Source organism: Salvelinus sp. IW2-2015, unplaced genomic scaffold (genome assembly GCF_002910315.2).
Source record: "Salvelinus sp. IW2-2015 unplaced genomic scaffold, ASM291031v2 Un_scaffold1078, whole genome shotgun sequence".
NCBI lineage: Eukaryota > Metazoa > Chordata > Actinopteri > Salmoniformes > Salmonidae > Salvelinus > Salvelinus sp. IW2-2015.
In genome coordinates, this window is record NW_019942719.1 from 306,228 (window position 1) to 331,824 (window position 25,597).

At 43.1% G+C, this 25,597-nt stretch overlaps 1 protein-coding gene and 1 long non-coding RNA gene across 2 annotated transcripts; both read left to right on the top strand.

The window, feature by feature from the left end:
- Positions 1 to 618: 618 nt before the first annotated feature.
- Positions 619 to 16,288, top strand: LOC112069688 (uncharacterized). Its single transcript, XR_002893774.2, has 3 exons — positions 619 to 1,070; positions 15,530 to 15,649; positions 15,751 to 16,288. It is a non-coding gene; the product is annotated as an uncharacterized lncRNA (long non-coding RNA).
- Positions 16,289 to 17,317: 1,029 nt separating this feature from the next.
- On the top strand, positions 17,318 to 25,597 carry st3gal2 (ST3 beta-galactoside alpha-2,3-sialyltransferase 2). The gene is made up of 6 exons (XM_024137057.2): positions 17,318 to 17,938; positions 21,244 to 21,437; positions 22,285 to 22,464; positions 23,156 to 23,201; positions 24,757 to 24,876; positions 25,032 to 25,597. Exons 1-6 carry the CDS (start codon positions 17,594 to 17,596, stop codon positions 25,203 to 25,205), a joined length of 1,059 nt encoding a protein of 352 aa, XP_023992825.1. The 5' UTR covers positions 17,318 to 17,593; the 3' UTR covers positions 25,206 to 25,597.

Consider the following 25,597-nt stretch of genomic DNA (forward strand, 5'->3'; position numbering starts at 1 on the left):
GATAAGAACAAATTCTTATTTACAATGACGGCCTACCCCGGCCAAACCCTAACCACACTGGGCCAATTGTGCATCAACCTATGGAACTCCCAATCACGGCCGGTTGTGATACAGCCTGGAATCGAACCATGGTCTGTGGTGACGCCTCTTAGACAGCTGAKGCCACTCGGGAGCCCACTGCGCTGTATGAACTACATATTGGCTTATAGAGAATCTTTTTTAATATTAGCTGAGGTAAAAGTGGGGTTGGGATTACTCAGTAGGGTCTGTAGAATCTATATATGATGCTATTTCTAGTATTCCCAACTCCACTTTTACCTCGGCACATAGAAWWTTWTTTTCTCTACKGCCCAATATTGGGAACATACCAGTCTGAACATTGTATTTTTCGATAGTGGTCCTAACATATATATTTTTTTTGCATATTTGTAATTGCTTCCATAAATTCCTTGTTGCATTTGCTTATAAGCACAACACAAATGGACATCGAATGTAATATATTTTTTTTGTGAGTTATTCACATTGCAATGTTTTAAAATGTGGGCTTTTATTTTTTATGATTCGTCATTATCATGCAAAGTGACGTTTTCGTTTGTGCTGTTGGCAGAATACTAGTGGAATGCGGATCTCTATTTTTCCGGAGCTGCCACAGCCATCGGGATTTGAGCTGAGAAACTGGATCCTTCCTCGCTGAAACACTGCCCTGCCTGTCGAATTAAAGGCAGGGATGTGTTTTTACCAGAAACTGCCTCAAAATAATTTGTATTTTACCTAGARTACATTTCACAATATAGGCTCACATCTGGATTCGTCACTGCACAGGCTGAATACGACATATGATGAAATTTGCCTAATGCTCGTCCTCTCTCACTTTGATACATTCATTGTAGTTTAGAGTGGAAACTAATTTACATTCCGACAACGTGAGTACATAGAGGCAAACACATAGCCTACCGTTAGATGCATACGACAAATTAAATGAGAATATATTTTTTTGGGGGGGGGGGAGACTCAGCACAGATAGGTGATGGCTTTCGAGTTTTAGAAGCTGGCGAAATCAGATMTACAAGGTAAGGCTTTCAAGAATACTGCTTGAATTACATTTTCATTAGACTATTCATTAGGATGTGTTGGGGTTGAATGAAAAGCCTAGATTTGTGAAAGAATGACGAGATGTTGGGGATATAGTCTATTTCTGTTTAATGCATCGGTTTGGTGGTCCCCAATGTAGGATATGTCGTTTCTTTGTATCTTGATCTCAGCTCTCAGTTTTAAACAGGGTGTTGTTCAATTTCTGAACTGCCCCTATCGATCTGCCAGTGTTGCTAAGATACAGCAGTGCCATGAAAGATGGAGGGCAAGTGCTCGGGTGAGGGGTTGTGGGGACACTGCAATTAACAGTAATAACCTATGATGCATGCATCTCAACTGGTTCCTGACTGGTAGGCAACAATGTTTTAGGTCAAGCGTGGAGGCTCCGGCTTGGTTACTTTGTTGCAACAGGAATTGGAAAAGTTTATGGGCACGTGACATATTAGGCCTACACGTTTGTATTGTCCATTTCAAATTCACTTCTTCATTTAGAATCATGCATGTGAGCTTCAAGTTTCAATTTTTTATGTCATGTGCACAAGTACAGTGGAATGCATTTTTGCAAGCTCTAAACCCAACAATGCAGTAATCAATATAAAGTTTGCACTAAAAAATAACATAAAGCAGAACAAAAACACACAAGAAATACAAATAATAGCATATTTACAATGTGCAGGGATACTGGAGTGATTTACATATGTATAGGGGTAAGATGACTAGGCATCAGGATGTATGATTAACAGAGTAGCAGAAGCATAAATGAAGATTGTATGTGAGTGTGTGTGTGTGCATGTGTGTTGAGTCAGTATACATGTGTGTGCATGTTATGTGTGTGTTGGAGTGTGGTGAGGCCTGTCAGTGTGCATAGAGACGGTGCAATTAAAAAAAATCAAATACAGTTAGTCTACTCATTTTGTTAGCTATTTAGCAGTCTTGTAGCTTGGGGATATAGATGTCCTGGATGGCAGGGAGCTCGGCCCCAGTGATGTCCTGGATGGCAGGGAGCTCGGCCTTAGTGATGTCCTGGGCTGTCCAAACCACGATCTGTAGCGCCATGCGATCGAGGGCGGTGCTGTTGCCATACCAAGCAATGATGCAACCAATCAAGAAGCTCTCAATGGTGAAGCTGTAGAACTTTTTGAGGATTTGAGGTCCCATGCCAAACTTTTTCAACCTCCTGAGGGGTAAGAGGCSCTGTCACGCCTTTTTCATGACTGTGCGCATGTGTGGACCATTTTAAGTCCTTAGTGATTTGGACCCAGAGGAACTTGAAGCTCTCGACCCGCTCCACTGTAGCCCCGTCGAAGTGGATGGGGGCGTTCTCTATTTAATGTTCTGCTATTTAATGTTTCAATGTGGTTGTTCTATCCATACCAGTTTTTATTATAGGTCAATAAGATGTTTTGTTATTAAGTTATTGACAGTTATGTGTAAGTTCCTATTTGTGGCCAATTTCAAAGTTGCAAAAGAACGTTGGTGTGGAGGCGACTCTCAAATTGTACCTTCTTAGATAAGTGATCAAACTTAATGTAGAACTAATAGATTAATGTGTTGATATATGCACATGATAGCATACTATATGGGTATTTATTACTATTTCTTGCCAATTGAAAACATGCTAGCAGTCATGCTAGCAGTCGTGCCACATGTCACAGTCAATACAGTGGCAGCATAACTTGTTTTTAGAAATGTTAGCACATTTATTGAAAATTAAATACAGAAATATCTCCTTTACACACCCCTGAGTCAATACTTTGTAGAAGCACCTTTGGCAGCAATTACAGCTTTGAGTCTTTCTGGGTAAGTCTCTAAGAGCTTCCACACCTGGATTGTGCAACATTTGCCCAATTATTATTTTCAAAATTCTTCAAGCTCAGTCAAATTGTTTGTTGGTCATTGCTAGACAACCATTTTCAGTTTTTGCCATAGATTTCAGTCAAAATTGTAACTTGGCCACTCAGGAACATTCACTGTCTCTTCTTGGTATGCAACTCGAGTATATTTGCTTACCATATTTTCTTACAGGCTTTCTTCCTCTCSGACAACTGAGTTAGGAAGGACACCTATATCTTTGTAGTGACTGGGTGTATTGATACACCATCCAAAGTTTAATTTATAACTTCACCATGCTCAAAYGGATATTCAATGTCTGCTTTACCAATATGTGCCCTTTGTGAGGCATTGGAAAACCTCCCTGGTCTTTGTGGTTGAGTCTGTGTTTGAAATTCACTGCTTGACTGAGGGACTTTACAGATAATTCTATGTGTGGGGTACAGATGTGGTAGTCATTTAAAAATCWTGTTAAACACTATTATTGCACACAGTAAGTCCATGCAACTTATTATTTCACTTGTTAAGCACATTTTTACTCCTGAACTGATTTAGGCTTGCCATAACAAAAGGGTTGAAWACTTATTGACTGAAGACATTTTAGCTTTTKATTTTTAATTAGTTAGTAAAAATAACATCTCGAAAAACATTATTCCACTTTGACATTATGGGGTATTGTGTGTAGACCYGTAACAAAAACTCTCAATTTAAAAATTCAGGCTGTAACATAACAAAATGTCMAAAAAGTCGAGGGGTGTGACATTTATCTCAGGTGGGCTTAAAGGGTACAGTAGCACAAAAAGCACCCTCTCTATACAGAATGTAAATGGAAATAAATAAATATTGTTCAATATTGTCAATACTAACTTTGCATAATATTGTAGTCTATAGTGTATATTTATACCCCAAACCATTAGTTTCCAAATAAGCTCAGCAAAAAAAGAAACYTCCTCTCACTGTCAACTGCGTTTATCTTCAGCAAACTTAACATGTGTAAATATTTAAATATCTTCCACCAAGGCACCTGCAAGTTCCCAGACATTTCTGGGGGGTACGGCCCTAGCCCTCACCCTCCGATCCAACAGGTCCCAGACATTTCTGGGGGGTACGGCCCTAGCCCTCACCCTCCGATCCAACAGGTCGCAGACGTGCTCGATGGGATTGAGATCCGGGCTCTTCGCTGGTCATGGCAGAACACTGACATTCCTGTCTTGCAGGAAATCACGCACAGAATGAGCAGTATGGCTGATGGCATTGTCATGCTGGAGGGTCATGTCAGGATGAGCCTGCAGGAAGGGTACCACATGAGGGAGGAGGATGTCTTCCCTGTAACGCACAGCGTTGAGATTGCCTGCAATGACAACAAGTTCAGTCCGATGATGCTGTGACACACCGCCCCAGACCATGACAGAACCTCCACCTCCAAATCGATCCCGCTTCAGAGTACAGGCCTCGGTGTAACGCTCATTCCTTCGACGATAACGTATATATACGAGCCACATCCCTGGTGAGACAAAAACCGCGACTCGTCATTGAAGAGCACTTTTTGCCAGTCCTGTCTGGTCCAGCGACGGTGGGTTTGTGCCCATAAGCGACGTTGTTGCCGGTGATGTCTGGTGAGGACCTGCCTTACAACAGGCCTACAAGCCCTCAGTCCAGCCTCTCTCAGCCTATTGCGGACAGTCTGAGCACTGATGGAGGGATTGTGCATTTCTGGTGAACTCGGGGTAGTTGTTGTTGCCATCCTGTACCTGTCCCGCAGGTGGATGTTGTCGACTGTACCGATCCTGTGCAGGTGGTGTTACACGGTCTGCCACTGCGAGGACGATCAGCTGTCCGTCCTGTCTCCCTGTAGCGCTGTCTTAGGCGTCTCACAGTACGGGCATTGCAATTTATTGCCCTGGCCACATCTGCAGTCCTCATGCCTCCTTGCAGCATGCCTAAGGCACATTCACGCAGATGAGCAGGGACCCTGGGAATCTTCTTTTGGTGTTTTTCATAGTCAGTAGAAAGGCCTCTTTGGTGTCCTAAGTTTTCATAACTGTGACCTTAATTGCCTACCGTCTGAAAGCTGTTAGTGTGTTAACGACCGTCCACAGGTGCATGTACATTAATTGGTTTATGGTTCATTGAACAAGCATGGGAAACAGTGTTTAAACCCTTTACAATGAAGATCTGTGAAGTTATATGGATTTTTACGAATTATCTTTGAAAGACAGGTTCCTGAAAAAGCGATGTTTCTTTTTTTGCTGAGTTTATTTTATGAGTAGACTTTGCTATTCTGTATTTTTCACCATAAATCACTGTTGTTACAATTAGGCTCAGTATGCTCGTATTAAGCCTGGTTTGTATTGAAACACATGGGGATAGTGTGTTGATATCCCTAATATTCAATAAACCTGAGCATAAATGTTTTTTCTTCAGATTTAAATTGATTAAAATACCATGATGAATTCATTGTTGTCTCTTTATGTAGTGTTGTGGTGTCTCTCTTGTCGTGATGTGTGTTTTGTCCTATATTTGTATTTCATTTGTATTTTTAATCCCATCCCCCGTCCTTCAGGAGGCCTTTTGCCTTTTGGTAGGCTGTCATTGTAAATAAGAATTTGTTCTTAACTGATCTGCCTAGTTAAATAAAGGTTAAATAAAAATCAAAAATATATAAAAATTAAGAACAATTAAAAACCTCTGTACTCTCTCTAAGACGTTTGACGCAGAGAGAGAAGAATAAGATCAGCATGAAGGATATCAGGGATAAAAGACCTACAAGTAGTGGAGAAAAATGGAAACAAACGAGGGACAAGAAGATGACTATTGGATGCAGTTAAGGCCGTGGCATTGTCATATTGTTGTCCCTAATTCATCCAGGTGTTTCTATTTTTTGGTTCACCACATGTACCTTTGTCATACAACAGTAGGGTGGGAGATTAGAAACTGTCTTCAGACAGGCTTTAGGAAGACCAGTTGAACTATTTCATAAGAATAGCAGTACAGTAAATGTGAATCAGGTTTCAGATAATTTATTGAAAGTTGGGTGTGTTATGGTCTTTGTTGCATGGCTTCTTATCCACAGAGGGCCATTGTGGGTTCAGGTTTGTGTTCTAACCAAGCAATTGCACACCTGATTCAACTAATTGAAGTCTATGATTAGTTGATTAGTTGAATCAGGTGTGTACTGGTTGGCAAGAACAAAACCCTGAGCCCAAATTGATCTTGGCGGATACGATTAACTGTTATGAATGCTTCTTCCATGATGAATAGTAATGATCAATTGATTTTAATATGTTTAGGGGAGATGATTATAATTTAAGCTTACATAAGACATGTCTGTTTGTACGTTTTTAACATTTGGAAATTAATTAAAATTGATTATTTAAGAGGTGGGCTTATTTGGAACCCCCGTGGGCTTAAAGGGAACATTCACTACCCATTTAGCCCAGTCTGGACTTTTCACGTTTGATCAAATATTTTGTATCTCACAGAAAAAAATGGTGTAAGCAAAGTCATAAAACTTCACATGAGAGATMAATATGTTTTATGAAAATGAGGTCTGTATACGTTAGAAATGTCTAAATAGGTACACTTACGCTACCGGTAGCCCTAATTGCACATAGCCTTAATAGCCATAGGTGTTGTGGCAGATGAAGTATAGCTTAGTGAATTGGATTTCCACTTAACACTCTAGGAATGTATGTATAGCCCAAACATTCCGTGAGGAGCTTTGAAATACAAATCCCTGTCGCAAAATTCTTCGAATGTCAGAGCCTAGGCTCACGGGCATCCGGCTCAATGGTCCAGATTGTGTCAATCATTGGCTATGTGCCATACCCTGTTTACTATATTTGGTACTGTCACTGTTTCATTTCAGTTGTTTTTTTACTCACTCAAATAATGTTTACATCAAATAACAGTTACGTTGTAATTAGCACACACACACATAATTAAAAAACATAGTAGCAGTAAGCTGTGTGTAGGAATGTGTTATTGAGATGTGAATAAATGTTGATTTTATCGAACATGCATTTTCTTCAGCCTAATTAATTATGTGACCGACAGAATTTAGGAGTCATTCAGCCCATGGTTTGATGGAATAGATAAGAGACAAAATGAGTCTGTTRGAGCCTGTGCTCATTGACCCATATGGTGCTGAGGTCTCGGCTCAAATTCAATATCCGGTTCTGGGACTACACTGTCAGTGATACTGCCCAGGACCTACAGAGCATTCAGCTATCTTACCGTAAAGGACTACTAACTGTGCAGCCATGTATAAACCTGATTTGACAAGCACCAAAATGACAAGCACACACTTTAAACCAATTAATCATACTGTAACTATTTACTGATGATTTATAAATTACACTGAACAAAAATATAAACGCACCATGTAAAGTGTTGGTCTCATGTTTCATGAGCTGAAATAAAAGATCCCAGAAATGTTCCATACGCACAAAAAGCTTATTTCTCTCAACTTTTATGCACAAATTTGTTTTCATCCCTGTTAGTGGGCATTTKTCGTTTGCCAAGATAATCCATCCACCTGACAGGTGTGGCATATCAAGAAGCTGATTAAACAGCATGATCATTACACAGGTGCACCTTGTGCTGGGGACAATAAAAGGCCACTCTAAAATGTGCACTCTTGTAACACAACACAATGCCACAGATGCCTCAAGTTTTGAGGGAGTGTGCAATTGGCATGCAGACTGCAGGAATGTCCACCAGAGCTGTTGCCAGYGAATTTAATGTTAATTCTCTACCATAAGCCGCATCCAACATCGCTTTAGAGAATTTGGCAGTATGTCCAACCGGCCTCACAACCGCAGACCACGTGTATGGCGTCGTGTGGGCAAGCGGTTTGCTGATGTCAACATTGTGAACAGAGTGCCCCATGGTGGCGGTGGGGTTATGGTATGGGCAGGCATAATCTWTGGACAACAAATACAATTGCATTTTATCGATGGTAATTTGAATGCACAGAGATGCTGTGACGAGATCCTGAGGCCCATTGTTGTGCCATTCATCCGCCTCCATCACCTCATGTTTCAGCATGATAATGCACAGCCCCGTGTCGCAAGGATCTGTACATAATTCCTAGAAGCTGAAATTGTCCCAGTTCTTCCATAGCCTGCATACTCACTAGACATGTCACCCATTGAGCATGTTTGGGATGCTCTGGATCAAAATGTACAACAGCGTGTTCCAGTTCCGGCCAATATCCGGCAACTTCGACCAGCCATTGAAGAGGAGTGGGACAACATTCCACAGGCCACAGTCAACAGCCTGAGCAACTCTATGAGAAAAAGATGTGTCACACTGCATGAGGCAAATGGTAGTCACACCAGATACTGACTGGTTTTCTAATCCACACCCCTACCTTTTTTTAAGGTATCTGTGAACAGATGCATATCTGTATTCCCAGTCATGTGAAATCCATAGATTAGGGCCTAATGAATTTATTACAATTGAATGATTTCCTGAAATTAACTGTAACTCAGTAAAATCTTTGAAATTGTTGCATGTTATGTTTTTATAGTTTTGTTCAGTATACATATTAACTCATATTTAGCTCACTATAATAAACCCCTTTACAATCCCCTCAAAGTGTACCCTAATTAAAGTGTTACCCCACTGGGCAAAAACTGGTTGAATCAACGTTTCCACGTCTTGTGGAAACGTTGATTTATGTGATGACGTTGAATGAACATGGAAAACTGAATTGCATTTTTAAAAAGTCATGAAAGTAAGGGAATTTCATATTATTTTCACCCGAATTTGAACCTAAATCAAATGACACGGTGATTTTTGGGGGGGATTTCACGTTAGTTGACAACTCAACCAAATGTAAATCAAAACTAGACGTTGAACTGACGCCGGTGCCCAGTGGGACAGGATTTTCTGTTGCACCATTGAGGATTTTTTAAAACATTTTGTACAGGGCTAGACATGTAGACTTATATAGTCCACTTTGAAGTATTTTCCAATTGAGCTCAACAACATTCACCAATTTGACCTTTTACTAGGTTAATAATATGCTACCCAGGGAATTGAAAGTGCCAGCAGAAGTCCTATAAACACAGCTGTAACTAGGTTACTCACTTCTAAGGCCATACAGAGTGCTGTTAAAATGTGTCCAGTGAGAGTTCTAAGTAGGTTACTGTACGGAGCATCCTCCATTACAACCTAAAATAGGTTATTCACACAATGATTCAATTGCGAAGTAACCTACTGTAACATCTTTGTGCACAAGGACCTCTGTAAGTGTGCTGTAAATAGGCAGGTTGTCATGCAGACTGATGTCCGATAGAGAGGTAGATATGTTGATGTCGGGCTCATTGAGACAACATGTGGTGCAAGGCAATCCGGGATGCATAGCTATCTTTAACAACACATAGTTGGACTAGGACATCCCTACTTATTCCACTTTAGGAAACCCCTTTTTGAAGCAGAAAGTGGCATACAGTATTTATTGTATACCCATGCCCATCTTTAAAAAACAAAATGCTTCCAGTGTGTGTGTGTGTGTGTGTGTGTGTTTTCACGCTCAGCTACTGCCGTAACTGGCTCTGGATTCCTAACAGATGGGATAGTCTCCTTGCAGAGAAAGCCATCACATCAGCTTACAGAAAATGTGATGGCTTTGTGCAGTCYGGCTTTTGATCCTGTCAGTAACAAGTTTGTCCTCACCTGGGAAATTTGATGTGTGCTCAAGCCTGGCAGGAGTAGAGACGCTTCATGAATCTAATATCCCATTTCTCCCACACACACACCTTTTATTTACAGGGGGACTTCAGACCTTGATATCATATCCACCCTATCTTGTAGCCTACCACTGTTTTCCTTTTCATTGGGTAATTGTACATTTTTAGTCTCTTGGGTTTTACAATATTCAGTGCATTTGCATATACCTCCCGTTTTAGGGTAATCCAGTATAACTGAGCTGTTTTTCAGGTAGGCCATGCTCATAACATGCCTACTGTATCCTAAGTGGTAGTGAGTGAGCCAGCTAGGGGTTAACTGTGTCAGACCAGCCCAGACTAGCTGAGGCTGCGTTCCAGTACTCTGTCACCCCTGCTTTCCACTGGATGGATGGGCTCTGCYGCGGGCCCTGGCAACAGGCCCCAGACCTGGGAGCCTGTGAGAACCTTCAATGGTCACAAACTGGCCGGAAGAGAGGCAGAGGGAGAGAGCGATGAAGGAGCAATATTAGATTGCTGTATTGAGTAATGAAGATAGAAAGGAATTGAATATAGCAAAGGGACAGAATGTGACACAGTGAAATGATTGAGAAATGTGATATGAGGCGAGGATCGACAATGAGGAGTTTAAAGGGGCCACTCGGTTGAGAGAGAGAGAAAGAGAGAGTTAGGAGGGACGATGTGGGAGGAGGAACAGGACAGCAAGGGAGGGAGGGGTARTTGACCTTTAAGAGCCCTCTGTGTGAAACCTCAATTCATTCTCTATTCAGCTGTGCTTTATTGCCACGCATTTGTTTCTGCAATTTTGTCAAGGACAGCTCAAAATAACACAACCCTAATTCAACAACAATGAAATGCCAATGATCCTTAACAATGGAACGTCTGCCTTGAATTATTGCTCATTGAGCACCCGCAGTCACCATTGGTTGAATTTGATAAAATTATGATAATATGTGGAGACTCTGGAAATTAAGTAGGTCATTTTACATTGTTGGTATTTAATAAAGGGAGTCAGTACACTCTGGCTATCTGGGGGTATCCATTGTCGTGCTAAGTGGCCTCTCCTCTGACAGTAGCCAGGCTGCATTACAGTGTTATGGCCTTGAACAGAGCAGGGAGCTGAGCTGACTCACACACTCAGCAGTAGCTGGTCAGTCCTCAGAGAACAGACCTCCAAGCTAGGATTTATTGAACAGTAAGCACTGTGGAGGGAAGAGGAGAGGGCATCAGGGCTACAGAGAACAGACCTCCAAGCTAGGACTTATTGAACAGTAAGCACTGTGGAGGGAAGAGGAGAGGGCATCAGGGCTACAGAGAACAGACCTCCAAGCTGGGACTTATTGAACAGTAAGCACTGTGGAGGGAAGAGGAGAGGACAGCAGGGCTACAGAGAACATTTATGGAGTTTAAAAAATCTTAAGTCTAAAGTCAGTTTTAAGTAGTATGAAATATAGCATATCCATGATAAAACAGCTAATTATGAAATATGCCTACTGTGCCATATTCCACAAATAAGAACTCATGTATACACAGACAAATTATATTACTTCTCACTAACTCACATACTGTCTCATCTACTTTGTATTATCTGAGCACTGTTACTGCTTCGTACAGTTGAGCTGGTGGTTTGTGGTAGAGGACAGCAGTATTCTGACAGCAGAGGGTCTCTGAATCAGCACTGAGGCTCCGTAACAATGCCATAGCGAGGGTCATACAAAGACCTAAGAGACAGCACAATACTCCTCTGGAGCTCTCACTGTGACTAGGTCTGTCACTGTGACTATGTCTGTCTCTGTGACTATGTCTGTCACTGTACTGGCTGTCACTGTGACTATGTCTGTCTCTTGTGACTAGTCTGTCTCTGTGACTAGTCTGTCACTGTGACTATGTCTGTCTCCGGACTATGTTTGTCACGTGGACTATGTCTGTCACTGTGACTATGTCTTCTCTGTGACTAGTCGTCACTGTGACTATGTCTGTCCTGTGACTATGTCTGTCACTGTGACATTTGTCTGTCTCTGACTATGTCTGTGTCCGTGACTATGTCTTACTGTGGGACTATGTCTTTCTACTGTGACATGGTCTGTCACTTGATATAGCTGTCTCTGTGGGACTAGTCTGTCAACGTTACTAGTCTGTCACTGGGAACTATGTCTGTCAAATCGGTGAACTACGTTCTGTCACTGATACTATGCCTGTCTCTGCTGACTATGGCGATCTTTTATGCTTCACTGTGGATATTCCTAGTCTCCTACTGTGACATGGTCCTGTTACTGGTGTCAAACTATGTCTGTCCTGTTGACTATGTCTGTCTCTGTTGACTATGTCTGTTCACTTGACTATGTCTGTCTCTTGGACTAGTAGTCTGTCACTGTGACTATGTCTGTCTCTGTGACTATGTCTGTCATCTGACTACTGTCTGTCATCGTGACTATGTCTGTCACTGTTACTAGTCTGTCACTTGTATATGTCTGTGATGTCTGTCACTATGTCGCTCTGACTATGTCTGTCACTGTGACTAGTCTGCACTGTGACTATGTTCTGTCTCTGTGACTATGTCTGTCTCTGACTATGTATGTCACTGTGACTATGTCTGTCTCTGGACTATGTATGTCACTGTGACTATGTTCTGTCACTGTGACTATGTCTGTCACTGGGACTAGTATGTCACTGTGACTATGTCTGTCACTGTGATTATGTCGTGTCACTGTGACTGCACTGTAAACTCTCATTCCACAGAATAAGGCATCATAAAGCTCTGTCTCCAGAAGTTCTGCCTGCATTTTCTTAAGGCTGCTACACAACGAGTCACGCCCTGATCTGTTTCACCTGTCCTTGTGATTGTCTCCACCCCCTCCAGGTGTCGCTGATTTTCCCCAGTGTATTTATCCCTGTGTTTCCTGTCTCTCTGTGCCAGTTGGTCTTGTATGTTTTTCTAAGTCAACCAGTGGTTTTCCCCATTCTCTTGCTTTTTGATTTTCTCCTATTTCTAGTTCTCCCGGTTTTGACCCTTGTCTGTTTCTGGACTCTGTATCCGCCTCCCTGACCATTCTGCATGCCTTGACCACGAGCCTGTCTGCCACTCTGAACCTCCTGGACTCTGATCTGGTATTGACCTTTTGCGTGTCCACGACCATTCTCTTGCCTATAATAAACATTGTAAGACTCCAACCATTTACCCCCTTTGTCTGCATCTGGGTCTCGCCTTGTGTCATGATACGTCTACTGTTTAAGTATTTTTTTCATCACTTCTTTTTGCTACAAGGCCATGGCAGCCAGCTGTGAGGCAATGTTTCCAGGGAAACAGAGGCACCTCACGCCTCCAGACCCCCACAACCCCATGTACAAAATCAGGACAGAGATGGAACAAAGAGTCCTACTTTGTGTGTGTGTGCGCATGCACTTTCTAGAAGTGTGTGGGTTAACGGAAGAGACGTGTCACGCCCTGACCTTAGTTATCTATGTTTTCTTTATTATTTTGTTTAGGTCAGGYTGTGACGAGGGTGGGTATGCTTGTTTTGTYTTGTCTAGGGTTTTTGTATGTCTAGGGGTGTTTGTAAGTCTAGGCATATGTAGGTCTATGGTGGCCTGAATTGGTTCCCAATCAGAGGCAGCTGTTTATRGTTGTCTCTGATTGGGGATCATATTTAGGTTGCCATTTTCCCTTTTGGTTTTGTGGGTTCTTGTCTATGTGTAGTTGCCTGTTCAGCACTCTTTGTATAGCTTCACGGTTCGTTTTTGTTCGTTTTGTTCAGTGTTCATTCTTATAATAAAGAGAATGTACGCATACCACGCTGCGCCTTGGTCTCCTCCCTACGACGGCCGTGACAATACGGCTGAGGGTGAGGTCACTCGCGGACATGACATGCACCATGACCGCTGCATCATACAGGAGCAGTGAGTGAGACCAGAGCCAAGCCTGTGGTTGTTGCTTGTGCTGTATGTTCCTGTCACAGGAAGATAGATATAGCGTATCTCTCTACAGGTAGCAATCACTCAAGTCTAAATCCTCTCTCCTGAATCTCCCTCCYACTTCCACGCTCCTTTCAATCTCTCTCCCTCTCCTTCTCTCTTTCTTGCTCTTTTTTGATGTCCCTGTTCTCAAGGATCCTTAAGTAGGCTCCACAGCTTTAAGGAACAAATGCAATGCTTGCTGATGAATATGTCATCTAAAATATATATTTTTWCTAATTGGGAACAATGCAAGGCATTATTGGAGCTTTAGCACTACGCCCACACATGGAATCACAGTGCCTATAATTGAATCTGAAGCTGAGGCAGCAGTACCCAGCAGCAGCAGCCTGCCATAGCCACCTGTTTAGTTCAGTGGAGCTAGGCTGTTCCACTGCCAGTGTGTACTTTACTGATCTCTTCTTCCTGAGTATTAGTGTGTGCTGTATGCTATTGTTTTTGGAAGCATTTTGGTAAGCCCAGGCTGGCCCACTTGTAAACATTGAAATGTTTGTGGCTCAACAGTCTTTTCTGTATGTTAGTCTTTCCTTGTCTTTCTGTAAATTTGATTCAGTGAGCGTTACACACATCTCTGCTGACCGCACAAAGAAGCAGTCCAGTCTATTATTTTGGTAGTCATGGAAACCTGAAGTCTCCTCTTTGGTGAAAGCCATAGTGCCATGTTAACAGAGTACAGACACTGATACACCCTTTACCAATAGCTCAAACATTGTAATTACAACAGGTGTTACTGCACAACCATATGTCTATGTAAGGGGGTAAATCCATTTGAAATCAATCACTATTTGACAGCATCCCTTTTTGATTTAAACAAAACCTGCCATACATGTTTGCCCATGGAAGAAGTAGTCAGAAAGAGAGATTTTCACCAAGTCAAATTAATTTATTGTGCTAGAGGTTTCATGATGCTTGTATCTAAATCAAAGGAGATCATTTTAAGATTCTATCCTTCAGTTGGGGTCTCTATAAGCTTGAATATGAGGTTCTAAACCTAGCATGAATGTGCATCCTTGTAGCTGTGTGGGCTAATATAGTCAAAATGTTTGCCTTGGGGTAAGTTGAGCAAATGGCAAGTTGAGCAAATAGACGTGTTTTTCTCCCAGARGTAATGCATGSCATTATCACTGGGATATGAGGTAACAACAAGGCCTGGCCTAGGTCAACAATAAATTATAATAATAATAAAGTACTAAGTGTTTGTTTGGTGTTAAGCTTGTGTTAAAGGGTGCTTCAATTATTCAAAGACAAAAACATGATTGTGATTGTGTTGAATTGTGTTTGGGAAATAAAGATACACATGTGAAAACTGTAATGTTTACATGAATTCTGATTATTTCCAAGGAGACAACAAACTCTTGAAAGATATGAAGATATCTTTGATAGAAATAATACTACATTTCCGTTGACGGAGTGATGCTGAATGTAAACAATGTCTCAATTGACCCACTATGGAACATTTCGTTCAAATCAAAAAGGGTACTGTCAAAAAGTGATTGAATTRAAATGGTTTTGCACAAGAGCTTACCTACACTGTTGCTCTCTGTGAGCGCTGTATTGTATTGTGGTTGCATAATTGCCAGCATATTATGGTTGAGTCACTGTGGAACATTATTTGGTGATTGTCTCTTTCTTTCCACATGTCATCTCTGGTCTTTGACAGCAGAGTGCCTCAGCCATACTGTAGAGACTGTCTCTTTTCATCTATAAGCTCCGGTCCCCGGAGAGGCCCAAAGATAGAAGCACATCCTCTGTTCTGTCCTCAGAGACAGGCCTGAGAATGAGAGGGAAATMAGGTGTTTGGGAGGGAAGAGGAAGTCAAAGAGCATAAGCAGTAGAGATGGAAAGCGGTTTTAGGCTGAAGCAGGGGAATATGGGAGATGGAAAATCTGCTATACTGTGACGACAAATTCTAATTGTGTTTTGTGTGTTTGTGTATAAAGACCAAGGGAAAGAGTAAAGGCTGAGAGGGGCTCAGACGTGACTTTCTTCARAGCGGACACAATACCTTGAACGACACAAAAGCTTTCAAATCAAATACTGTCATAAAGTCAAATACCAAGGTAAATGTCAGTATCTATATTCCTGGGAATCACCACAATGCCTGTGTGTTATAAATGCACTATTGATTCACGCCCTCACTTCTTTTATCTCCTCTCTCCAGGTGTCTACTCCTTCCTGAACAACAGTGTGTTGGTGTCTCAGGGGGACAGAGATCAGGAAAAAAGTAGATAGGGAGCAGGAGATATAGGAGCTACAGGGGCCACGGTGTCTATCTGCTCCTCTGTTCCCCTGTGAGGCTGTCTTTGTGTCAGGGATCGAGAGGTGGACACACACATACAGCCAAGGACTGGCTAACAGCAGGACTAAACCACTCTGAAGGGCCACTGGGCAGAAGGTTGGCATCTGGCTGGCAGAGAGCAGGCACTGTGGTGGGCAGGCGACCGCAGCATCGAGATTACAGATTAGGCAGAACAGCAGGTCAGGGCACATTATCCTGACACAATCTGTAGTTCCACCAACACCACACCGCAGAATTCAATTAAACCCTACTGCTCCTGCTACTGGCAGGCAGTGGCCCAGCCTCACACACATACACATATACACAAATAATCTCCACTGCTGGACAGCTACTGAGCCCCTCCTCCCTTCCCTGCTGTCCTGTTTGACGATCAGCGCCAGATGGAGTGATGGGATTTTTTGATTTTGATTGGTTTATCTTTTTTTTAAATCCAGTCACTKATTGCCTCACGGTTCCTTGGAGATCATTCATTGGTAAGCTGTTTTAAGGTCCTCATATCTACTTTTCTTAAGATTCTGGGTCAATCCCCTTTGTCATTATGGTCAGAATGCTTTGATTACTTTGGGGGTTTTACCGTATTCTGTTTTTACTCGGGCTGAAAACCACTGGAATTTAGACAGAGAACCTGGACCCAAGGCATTAGAAGGGCTGGAAGATGCTCAGTCTGCCAACACAGGGACACACACCACTCCCAGCCTCAATGAGAACCACACCACAGAGCACCAGACCCTGTGTTTCAGAGGAGAACACAAGGTCCTGAGTATCTCTGCTAGTCTCAGAATCTCTGAAGTGGTTCTACTGACAGAAAAAAAGCTTGAGCGAGACAGGGGCAAAGAGGTGAAAAGGAAGGAGAAGAGAGAGCGAGACAAAGGGAGGCAGGAAGACGTGTTATTTGTTCAGGATGACGAGAGACTCGATGGAGCTTCTTTCACATCAGCCTCCCAGCAGTCTCTACCCTCTTTCTCCCATCTAGCTTGCTAGAGCACATCACTCAGAAGACTGCTTCAGCATTTCACAGAGGACTCCAAACGCAAGGAGCGGACTAACCACTTGGACGACTGAGATGACACTAATGACTCAGTACCTGAATTTTACCATGGATATCACTGTAGGTGGATACGACTGCTAACCAAGGTTAACACAGCGTGATAGGCTCTGACAGGTTCTCAGACTAACAGTGTACAATTTGTGTTGAGTTCGTCAGTTTTTTATGTGCAGACACTCTGCTGGAGCTCCCATCCAGGACTTGAGCAGTGCTGTGTGTGGAAAGTCGGGGCTGGGTGGAAGGTGTGAAGAGCGGCAGCCACGTGTGGAGAGACAGAAAGTGAAGGGAGCAACACGCAACTCTGGGAGAAACTGTTTAGTGTGAGACACTGAGAGACACTGTGGGGCGGCGGCTCTCCCTCTCTCTGTTTGACGGACTGGAAGAGTGTTCTCTCTGAGCCAGCGTGAGCCAGCCTGCACGCTGAGTGGAGCTGAGGCCAGTAGGGTGGGGACAGTGGCAGGGAGCGGTGCATGGCAGTGGGGGGGCCGGGTGCCGTCCGTCACCCAGCACCGGGAGGGGCGCTGGGGTTGGGGCTGGGTGTGGGGCGGCCCTGGGGGGGCGAGGGGCCAGAGGTCAGGGAAGCTGAGGCCCTGGTTGACAGGCGGGGCCAGCGTGGAGCGGGGGGGTCGGCCGGGGTCTAGCGGCGGTGGAGGAGGGGGCATGCGGTGCTCACTGAGGGTGTGGGTGCTGCTGGGCTCCCTGGGCCTGGTCTTTCTCACCTCCCTCTTCTTCTCCATCTCCCTGAGGGGGGGCGTCGGCCTGCCCTACCTGGACCCACCCGGATGGGAGGAGTCTCGCCGAGTTAAACTAGTGCCCAACTACGCTGGCGCCCACCAGCTAAGCCCTCTAGAGGGCACCCAGCAGGAGAAGACATGTGCCTGCCCCCGCTGTGTGGGAGACCCTGGGGTGTCGGACTGGTTCGATGAGAACTACGACCCGGACATTTCCCCCGTGTGGACACGGGACAACATCCAGCTGCCTTCAGATGTCTACTATTGGTGGGTGGTAAGTGATCCAGTTGAACACCACCTATTTTTACTCCATTTTACCCATTCTCTTTCGTTCTCCTGGTCTCCATGGAAAGAATGAGAGCAGCTCTGCCAATCATATTAAAAGAAGACAGAGCTGTAAATGTCCCTGGAGTTCTGTTTGAATTACTGTCAGGAAATCAAGCCTATGTGATTACTTGGCTAAAAGAGGTTGTTATTTCTAACATTAACGTAGAGGAGGTGGGAGTTCAGAGGTTTAGCCTATTTAGTGTCACGTCCTTGAGTTGCTGGCTTTATATATATCTCACTAGATAATTAGGTGAGATTGTAAACAGAAGTAGACCGGCCAGTGCCGAAACAGTGTAAAGTAAACACAATTAGAGAGAGGAGGAACTAATGAGGTAGGGAAAGGTGAAGGAGTGCATAGATTAGGATTAATGTATCTCCTGTAAAGTCAAAAGTCTGCAATTTTGAGTTGGTTAGAAGATATTGTTTTTGGAACATATCTCTTATGGAATTGGCTAGTCTTTGAGCAGAGTGCTGGCCCCTTACACTCTCAAAAAAAGGGTACAGTTAGAGTACAGTATTGTTCTCGGGGGTACAAAAATATCAAAATACACATAATGTACCTTCAGACATACACATATAATCTCTGTTTGGTGCCTTTTAGGGTACATGTGTTGATAATCTAGTACATGGGTGTCAAACTCTGGCCCGCGGGCCAGATTTGGCCCGCGGGGTAATTATATTTGGCCCGCGAGACAATACCAAATTACTACTAGAGCTGGCCCGCCGGTATTATACAGCGCATTCACCGCTAATACTACGAATCCCATAATGCTCTGCTGTTGTTTTCGCGCGCCAATCAGGACAGGACCCAGAAACGCCCTCTCCTCTGTGACAGTAGTCATAGCAACATAGACGCTACAACTGTGAGCGCTATCCCTTCCCAAAAATGGCGAAAAGAAAGGCAGAAAACAGGAGCTTTCTGAACAAGTGGGAGGCAGAATATCTGTTTACATATGTAAAAGACAAACCTGTTTGTCTTGTTTGTGGAGTCAACGTGGCTGTAAGTAAGGAGTACAACATTAGACGACACTATGAAACGAAACACCATTGACAAATACAAGGACCTGGACATGACTCAAAGGAGCCAGAAAGTAGAGGAGATGAAAAGAAGTTTGGTTTCACAACAGAATATGTTCAAAAAAGCCACATCACAAAGTGCTGGCTTGGGCACATCAGATTAGATCAGTGTGCAATAACTAACGTTTTCTTTGTGCACTTTTCTTTGCTACAAGGCATGGGCTTGAATGGTTGATTGATTTATTATCATTTTATTTGTAAAATTATTAGCCAGTGGAAAAAGTTTATTTTGGTATTTAAATCAGAAGGCTGCAAATAGAAAAGAGGCATACGATTTTATTTACATTTTATTTATTTAATAAATGAATGCCATTGATGTGTTTTTTCATTTGAAATTCGATTTTGCATGTCTCCACTATTAAATTATATATTGTATGGTAATAAGCGATGCTTGTTCCATATTCAATGTTAAAGCAAAACTTGTTTGGGTCCATATTAAAAGGTTAATTGTTCAATGTTGGCCCGCGACTTTGTTCAGGTTTTACATTTTGCCCACTGGGTATTTGAGTTTGACACCCCTGATCTAGTATAATGGTCCAACTTTCTACCCAATATTTTGGATATAAAGGTACAGTACAATCATCACAAACTCGCAAAAACCTTGACCCTCTGTCATATTTCCCAACATGCTCTATTGTGTGTACATTTTTTGAATTGTTTGTTTCAATGTGTTCTTTGCATGCACATTGATTGATTGATCTTATGCTACACAAAGGTAAATAACATACACTACAGTTTCGAAAGTTTGGGGTCACTTAGAAATGTCCTTGTTTTGAAAGAAAAGCAAATTTTTTGTCCATTAAAATAACATCAAATTGATCAGAAATACAGTGTAGATAGACATTGTTAATGTTGTAAATGACTATTGTAGCTGGAAACGGCAGATTTTTTTTCCAATGGCACGTTGTGTTAGCTAATCCAATTTTATCATTAGAAAACCCTTTTGCAATTATGTTAGCACAGCTGAAAACTCTTGTCCCGATTAAAGAAGCAATAAAACTGGCCTTCTTTAGACTAGTTTAGTATCTGGAGCATCAGCATTTGTGGGTTCGATTACAGGCTCAAAATGGCCAGAAACAAATAACTTTCTTCTGAAACTCGTCAGTCTATTCTTGATCTGAGAAATTAAGGCTATTCCGTGCGAGAAATTGGTAAGAAACTGAAGATCTCGTACAACGCTGTGTACTACTCCCTTCACAGAACAGTGCAAACTGGCTCTAACCAGAATAGAAAGAGGAGTGGGAGGCCCCGGTGCACAACTGAGCAAGAGGACAAGTACATTAGAGTGTCTAGTTTGAGAAACAGTGAACACTGAGATGCAGTGCCTTAGACCGCTGCGCCACTCAGTGTATATACCTGGTATAAGGGAGAGGGGTAGTGAAGAGTATAGTCATAGTTTCTCTACAATGAAGCCTGAGAGGAGCAGAGCAGGAGCAGAGCAGGAGCAGAGCAGTAAAGACACTATCTGGCAGCAGCAGTGCCCACTAAACATCTGCCAAGAATTAGTGACCCTGCAGAAATCCGCTGTGCAGTGGCAGGCGTTGGCATTGAGGAGAGTGAGAGAGATGAGAGAGGGAGCAAGAGAGATAGAGGAAAGGATAGAGGGGGAGCAATGGGGAGAGAGGAAAATAGAGAGACAGTGAGAAGGTCATGCAGGGGAAACTGAGAATTGGGGAGGAGGTGGCAGGGGGGAGCAGCTGTGCGAGGAGAGAGATGGCGAGAGAGAGAAAGAGGGTTGCTTGTGGGAGAGGGAGAGGTATTTGAAAGGGGTGCCAATAGTCTGATGGAACTATTTTGTTTCTTTGTTGGGAGGTGCTCAGATAGCCAAGTGTTGAAAAACAGCCTCTCATTTTCACCTTCAATGTTTATACATAGATGTCCTCTCTCCATCCATTTCCCCCCAAAACATCTCACCTCTTTTCACGTTCATTTAAATATTCAGTTTCTTTTTTTCATGAATCACTACTACACCCTCCCCCTCTGCCCTATTTCGACATCCTGGTGGAGGAAAGAGAGGAGAGTGTCCTTTTCTGCCCTCAGAACCACCTCTTCTTCTCCCATCCCATCCCCCTCTCCTCAGCCAGTCTCAGTGGCCTGTCCTCCCATATGAGTCTATGTTACTGCCCCTGCCTGCTCTCCTGACTGTGCTGCCTCTCTGTCGCCCCCTGCATGTAGATGCTGCAGCCTCAGTTCAAGCCCCACACTATCCAGCAGGTGCTGCTGCGGCTGTTCCAGGTGATCCCAGGCCGCTCCCCTTACGGCTCTTGGGACCCCGCCCGCTGCCTGCGCTGTGCAGTGGTGGGGAACTCAGGCAACCTCCGTGGGGCCGGGTATGGGCCCACCATAGACGGCCACAACTACATCATGAGGTGAGGAAGGGAAGGAGAGGGGGTGGGAGAGAAAGAGGATGCTTGTTTTCTAAATCTGTTTATTAGCTGTTAAGTTGRATTATACAGTGTATTATACAGTGTATAATAGTGCGATTGTAAGCTTTCGTATCTCTGCAGGACATTGTGTACCCTTATGGTCGGTGGGTGGGGAGGGGGCGTAGGGTGTACTCAACAATTGGTTCTTCTGATGTCTTGAATCTGATTATGTTTGATGAAATCTTCCCTCCACATTGGCTGGATAATTGGTCATGTGACCAGCAGCTCTCCCTAGGCTGCGGCTTTGTGTCTTAAGAAGATAAAGGCAGCAAAACATATAGATTATAACAGTAATGCACTAAATCCTACTGAGCTAATCCCTCTCCCTGTCTGTCTGCAAACACACAGACAGACACATACATAGCATATACTCACACAAACATTACACATGCACAGCCATGCATACAGTCCACTATACAATTACACACACATAACGCATACACAATCCATGGACAGGGATGAAGACAATCAGTGACAATATCTAAACATGGGAGTGGGTTTGCATATGAGAGAGGGGGGAGAGAGAGTGTTTTTAATGACAGTAGAATGTGTGTGGGAGGATAAATAACAGTAATGAAACTCAGCACAGCATCCAGGGATCTGCAGCCATTTGCTGCCTTGTGAAGCCTGCCTGCGTGGGCCCAACCAGCTACTACTCTGTCTTTATGGTGTCTGTCTGTCTGTCGTTCTTCCCTYAAGTCTGGATATCCCTCTGTCCGTGTCTGTTTGTCTTTGGAGTTACTTCCAGCATGGTCTGATTCGCTGTGTCTGTCCTGTCTGTGTCCTTCAGGATCAACCTGGCCCCCACGGTGGGCTATGAGGAGGATGCAGGCAGCCACACCACCCACCACTTCATGTACCCAGAGAGTGCCAAGAACCTGGCAGCCAATGTCAGCTTCGTCCTGGTGCCCTTCAAGACCCTGGACCTGCTGTGGATCACCAGCGCACTCTCCACTGGACAGATCCGCTTGTGAGAGCAAAACTGCCAGCACACACACACAGTCCATTCAGTTCCGGTCCTTGCTGTTCTGCAGCCCTAAGCTAGACCAAAAAAATGCTGCTAGACTTTAAAAAGTCCCAGTAAGCAAAATGACGTTGAAAAGACAACTAAAATATTCAATTTAGGTTCTGAATGAATGGTGAAAGTATATATTTTCTGTATGTTTAGAATACTTATTTTCACTTATTTTTTTAGATGTTGAAATCAGGCTAATTTTTGGTTCTGAATGAAGGTTGAAAATACGTAATTTATCTATGATCTATGGTCTATGATTGGTTCAGTTTTGGTCCGTACCGGATGTGGAAATCAGGGCCTGTCCGGTCTGCACCAAAAAAAGATTGTCCAAAAGGCGTCAGCCTCAATCCGTGCTTACTGAGGTGCACCCTACAGTGMTGCCTGAAATTACATTTTATGAATGCCCATCTATGTGGTAAGCCTACCGTTTGTAAAATACCCCAAAAAAGATGTCCAAAAGACGTTGGCCTGTGCTTAATGGGATGTAGCCTAATGTGTTGCCCCACAATGGAATTGTATGAATGCCCATCCATGTGGTAGTCCCACCATTTGTAAAACAGGCTGTTGCATTGGCTTTATTAGTCCTGATTCCTGTAACTAATCCATTNTCTCTCTCTCTCTCTCTCTCTCTCTCTCTCTCTCTCAGTACCTACGCCCCTGTGAAGCAGTTTCTACGGGTGGACAAAGACAAGGTACTACATCTATCATCAGAATCTCTCCGATCTCTTATATGTATCAGTCAATGGTACTTTTCAACGGAACATAATTGTAGCTGAAGAACCCTTTTAGGTGCTAGATAGCACCTTTTATTCTAAGAGTGTAGCTGTGCTGTTGAGGAACTAGAGCAAGCACACTTGTAGTTGTTTTGTTTGGAACTCAGCCCTGCATCCCTGACATCACACACGCAATCCTAAAGCGGTCAATTATAAATCTCAATCTGGGTCAGGTGGGCATAATTTAAAAGCTTATTCTATTAGCCAGTATGACTAGCTAAGTTATACAATACGATAGATAGGCTTTCACAATGCAATTCATGGAAACGGATCATAATTTGGTGCGCATAGAACGGAGTGCATTCAGGTGCGTGTGTCGCGCCAATTTTCTTCACAGTAGACAGGCAGGCTCATTCTGTTCAGAATAACCTACGGTATGACTCCATGTCATCTTATAAGTGTACATCAAACATAATGATCATAAACGTTGACGCTGTATATGAAATGAGTTTTATGATATGGAAATGTGAAGTGCACGTTTGGACTCATGGGTGTTTGTCTTGCTTGTATGACATCAAAGCAGTATTTACAATCCTCAACGTCTCATCTTTCACAATACATCGAGTCCTCATAATTTACAGCATTTCCCTCACTCAGTCAACCAAAAATGTGCAAGAGTCTTACTATCATAATGTTTCTTTAGACCTGCCTAAACYAAGAAGAAATTGGCTCTGTTAAAATGTAGCTGCCTCAAGGCTGCGTCATTGKCAGCTATTTTTATTATTCGAGGCCCGGCTATTTCAGTGTTAAACGGCCATATAGCACTGCACATATGCTTTTGGGTCAAGTGCAAGTTGCCGAGGGTTGATGATCACTTGTGATTTATCAGGTCTTTGTTAATTGCTGCAGTTGTGAACCTTAGGAAATATATAACTGAAATTGTTCAAGRAAGAAATGAATGCAATACAATTGATTCTGTAGATGCTCTGTTTTTAATTGAAATAGATGTTCTACTTTGTATTGCATACTTTTTATTTGACCATATCATGTTTTAGGTCATTTCTAGCCGTTGGTGGAGCTTTAGGTACTGTCTACTAATGTAGCTAGCTTTTGGGGAGTAACAAGTCATTTATAAATGTTTGTAAAGTATATATAGTTAGTAAATGTTTCTTAAGGCTCTACATTAATKAACAACTGAAGAAGTAAGTGTATGTACTGACATTTACAAATGCATTAATTTAACAATTTATAAATATCCCATTCATGATATATATAAATACCTTATAAATAATTTTATGAATTGACAATAACTCCGTTATAACTGGTACATTTGTAGTACATTATTAATAATTTACAAATTGTGAACATACTATGATCAAACACCTTATTCATTATCTTATAAATCATTAATAAATAATTCAAATGTTTAAATGTGTAAATGGCTATTTAGAGATTTCTTATTGACATGTACAAATTTAGGAAGAATTATTAATTAATGGTAAGTCAACTCTTTACAAACTGTTTATCTCCACAGGTTCAGATTTTCAACCCAGCCTTCTTCAAGTACATCCATGACCGCTGGACCAGGCACCACGGACGCTACCCCTCCACAGGCATGCTGGTCCTGTTCTTCGCTCTGCACGTGTGTGACGAGGTGAGGTGCTCACACACACACACACACACACACACACACACACACACACACACACACACACACACACACACACGTCTCTCGGTCTGTTAGGATTGACATGAACATAATTTGTTGGTCTATCTGTAATGTTTGAAAACCTTGGTCTTGTTCTCCAGGTGAATGTTTTTGGCTTTGGCGCTGACAGTCGAGGCAACTGGCACCACTATTGGGAGCAGAACCGCTACTCTGGAGAGTTCCGGAAAACAGGGGTACATGACGCAGACTACGAGGCCCAGATCATCGACTCGCTGGCGAAGGCCGGAAAGATCACAGTTTTTCCAGGAAAGTGAGTGCTGGAGGTGTGGTGGGCTGGGCAGGCTTACAGGAACACTAGAGTAACCATCACCACCAGACGTCTTTATGTGCTTAGTTATCTGTTTCTTTGTGATTTGCATAGAGAGGGTTCCATAACACTAGATCATACGTTGCCTGATGACCCTGTTCCCATTGTGCAGGAGGGTAAGATGCTGATGGTTGTGAGTGGAACTACATGTGACTARACACTCTGCCCCCAACAGGCCTACCTCCATAGCCCTCAGCCCTGAGGAGAAATGGACGGTCAGAACTATAGGAATAATGTAGTGGGGGCGGAGAAGTCTGACCTYGCCACTGTATGGARCTGTGAACCAGTCCCATCCACAATCCCACCTCCTGCTCATCCGCAGGGGGTTGAGTCATCACA

Coding starts and splice junctions, on each gene's coding strand:
- st3gal2 (XM_024137057.2), top strand. CDS start 17,594: ATGCGGTGCTCACTGAGGGTGTGGGTGCTGCTGGGCTCCCTGGGCCTG. Junction 17,939..21,243: donor ATGTCTACTATTGGTGGGTG/GTAAGTGATCCA, acceptor CCCTGCATGTAG/ATGCTGCAGCCTCAGTTCAA. Junction 21,438..22,284: donor GGCCACAACTACATCATGAG/GTGAGGAAGGGA, acceptor TGTGTCCTTCAG/GATCAACCTGGCCCCCACGG.